The sequence below is a fragment of the Stegastes partitus genome, unplaced genomic scaffold (assembly GCF_000690725.1).
Source record: "Stegastes partitus isolate 25-593 unplaced genomic scaffold, Stegastes_partitus-1.0.2 Scaffold2355, whole genome shotgun sequence".
NCBI lineage: Eukaryota > Metazoa > Chordata > Actinopteri > Pomacentridae > Stegastes > Stegastes partitus.
In genome coordinates, this window is record NW_007580086.1 from 105407 (window position 1) to 108517 (window position 3111).

Genomic DNA, 3111 nt, shown 5'->3' on the forward strand with positions numbered 1-3111 from the left:
GTCCTGTGTGTTGTTTTTTCAAAGTTGCAAAGTCCTAACCCGAAAACTCCTCTTCTCATTAGGAACTAATCTGGTTGTGCAACTAATTTCTGTGCAGCAGCAGCAGCAATAGCGAGAAAACACCACTCCTCTTTTTGATTTTAGCACAGTGTCTATCCAATATAGGAAGATTACCATGGAAGCTTTCACCTACACGCCCTTACGAAAGGAAACAAACTGGCATGCAAACTAGTTGTGTAAACTAAATTGAGCCGGAGAAGGTCGGGCGCATTGACAGAAAGGAATCTACTTTATGTAAGAGCACATGTTCGTATGAATAAATGGTGGCCTGGAGGAGAGGACATCTTTATTAGATCTCTCCTGGATTCATATCAAAACTCTGAGTGGGCCTGCTTAAGATATCCTTCTGTGTATTCGGTTACTCCTTCTCATTGTCAGTTTTTTTACAACATATCTGTTTTTGGTAATAAACTGTGTCCTCTGTTTAATGTGTGTTCCTGTAAACCTCCCCTCTCCTCCATCCCAACTTTTGCTGCCGTGCATTATGCTTTTCCAAAACATATAAAACATTTAATTACACAAGAATAAAGTGGCCTTGCTTTGAGTTTCAGGGAGGGTTAGTGTGAGGAGAGAGCAGGCCAAGTAAGCCCCACTACTACTATAAAAGGAATGTGATGGGGAAGGGAGGGCCACTGCACCACCAACATTATTAGCTTATCATCTTACCAAAAAGACAAGAGAGAGGAGGTGGAGAGGAGGTGGTGGGGGGGGTGAGGCTGAATGCACAGGCCAAAACAAGGGGAAATAAAACAACAAGTTCACTCACCCCAGTCCAAAAACTCCAGGATATTTTTCTCTCTTCTGAGCGGGGAGTTGTTGCACTCATCATAGAGGCACACCAGGATATCCAGCAGCGTTTCCACACTCAGACACTGGCCATTAGACTGAGCTGGCCCGTCCAGGATCAGCTTCTCCAGCTTCTTCAAACGCACCTCTCCCGACATGTTTATTCCGGCTTGTTGGATGTAGAAGTAATGATGATGGAAGTGGAAGTAAAAACGAGCAAAAACAACCTCCTCGGCCTTGTTAGTTAGCGCAGAGGGGCCTGCGAAGATAGAAGAAGTTCTCTCACCTTGAGTACGTCTCGAAAATAATAAAACTTTGTCTTGGGAGGGGGGCTAATTTTGCGTTAAAATCCACCTATTCATGACCTCCCTCTGGAGATCCAACATGTAGGAGGTGGGTAGGACGTGCAGCACTTCCCCATTTTTTTAATACCTATCCCCACAGGGCACATAAGAAAAGAAGTACAGACCCTGGCTTGCCCCGGGCCGGCTGATTTGGATGAAATCGCAACGTTAGCTGGCAGTTTTTTCCGCTGGTCTCTTCGTTTAGGGGAGGGGGGAAATAGAAAATAATCGACGAAGAGCTCAGCAGACCTCCCTGAGTTGTTGCTGTGGCAGATATTTGGGATTCTCCATTCTTGCAGCAGCAAAAAAAAAAAAAAAACCCCCCCAAAAAATGCAAAGGCAGATCTGCAATGCTACAAAGCCCCAGCGCCCCTCCTCTGCTCCAGGAATGGAAGGGCGACACAGGCTTAGTTAGCAGCCTGCTAGGTTAGCTTATTTAGCTAGCCGGGAAGCTAACGTTACTTTTCTCCGCTCCCGAATGCCATCATTGCCCCTTTTTTTTCTCTCTCTCCCCCAGGAGTTGACATGTAATATGCGCGAAGCTCAACCGACAGTGTGCGTTTTCATCCAACTGGGAGAAAAAAAATATCCCTCTTGTTTTCACAACTCACTGCTGGCAGATATGTTCTTTAAATCCCATTCTTCGTCCTGGAGAAACGAAATGTCTCTTTTAGTTTCTTCTTCACAGTTCAAAAATAACGACGGCTGCAGTTCAAAGTGGAGTTAGCCGTCAAAAATTGCGGGTCCTTTCTCCTCTTTTTTTTCCTGAAGGTTACACAGTGAGGAGCTCGTTTCACGTCAAAGAGGAAAAGCTGTGTTCTGCTCCTGCTTATTCCAAATACGGGACACAGCCTAAATTCCCCCTCTGTCCTTTCCTTTGCACTGCCTGCCTCCCCCGCCGGTCGCTCGCTTCTTGCCGTCTTTGCTCAGTCAAGCTAACCAGCAGCTTGGAGCCAGAGACTTTACGCAGCGAAGACGGACGAGCAGACACGTCTATCCGCAACGCCGCGCTGCATCACGGGAAGTCAGCTGTAAAATATGAATGAGCCCGAAATGAGCGCTTATCTTCGCGACTCTGCATGAACACACTGTGAACACTATTTATCAATGCTTACAAAATACGCATTTCTAATCAGCGATAAATGCTGTCACCTGCGATGTGAGCTTACTTTTATGGGGGGAAAAAATGTCGCTATTTCCCAACTGCCACCGTCAGTTCGCCATCTTTGCTGCGCTCCATTCGCTCGCATCTAGCGGCCTATCTCCTGCTAGTGTAGCATCTCCGGCTGCTGCTGCTGCAGGCAAAATCCCAGATCATCATCATGGCGCCCGTCACAGCATCTGCTGTGCGGAGGGAGGGGGTGGTGCCGCTGGTGGGAGGGGGGGCTGTCAATATTGTGAATGGAAACTGCGGGCTGTCTGTCAGTCTGCTGGTGGCGTGGTGCGCAGAGGACACATCTTCCTTCTTCAGACTGGAATAACAGGGACTGCTGGCCCTTTAACTGGCTGCAAAAGTTCATGGAGGTGCACTGTACCTACGCAGTGCTGTGGAGTGCGTCAACAGAGGAGCTGGGAGATGCAGCTGAGAAGTCTGTCAAGATAAAAGTGTTTCATTCCAGTCGAAATCCATCATTTTTGATGACTTTTATTTAAAGACCACAACAACACAGTAAAAAAAAATATGAGGGTTTCAAAAAGTTTTTAACTGTACACTGTAACAATTTAATGTTATTGTATTGATTTTCTCCTACTTTTTTAAATTACAAATAATATATCTAAAAATATCCAGTGAAGTCACCAAAAAGAGTAAAAAGTAAACAGACCAAAACTGTGAGACTGTTTTACATGTAACTGAATAAATTACAATGTTTTTGTTGTACTTCAATCAGAAAAAAGGATCACAAAATCTATTTATATGATT

General features: G+C 45.4%; 1 protein-coding gene across 4 annotated transcripts in view; it reads right to left on the reverse strand.

The window, feature by feature from the left end:
• Positions 1-2092, reverse strand: part of cdc42bpab (CDC42 binding protein kinase alpha (DMPK-like) b) — a 97354-nt gene extending 95262 nt beyond the window's left edge. For all 4 annotated transcript variants that reach the window (XM_008304935.1, XM_008304936.1, XM_008304934.1 and 1 more), the window contains exon 1: positions 827-2092. In XM_008304935.1, coding sequence (XP_008303157.1) covers positions 827-1004 — 178 coding nt within the window. In that variant the 5' untranslated portion in view covers positions 1005-2092. The remainder of the gene's footprint in view (positions 1-826) is intronic.
• Positions 2093-3111: the final 1019 nt, after the last annotated feature.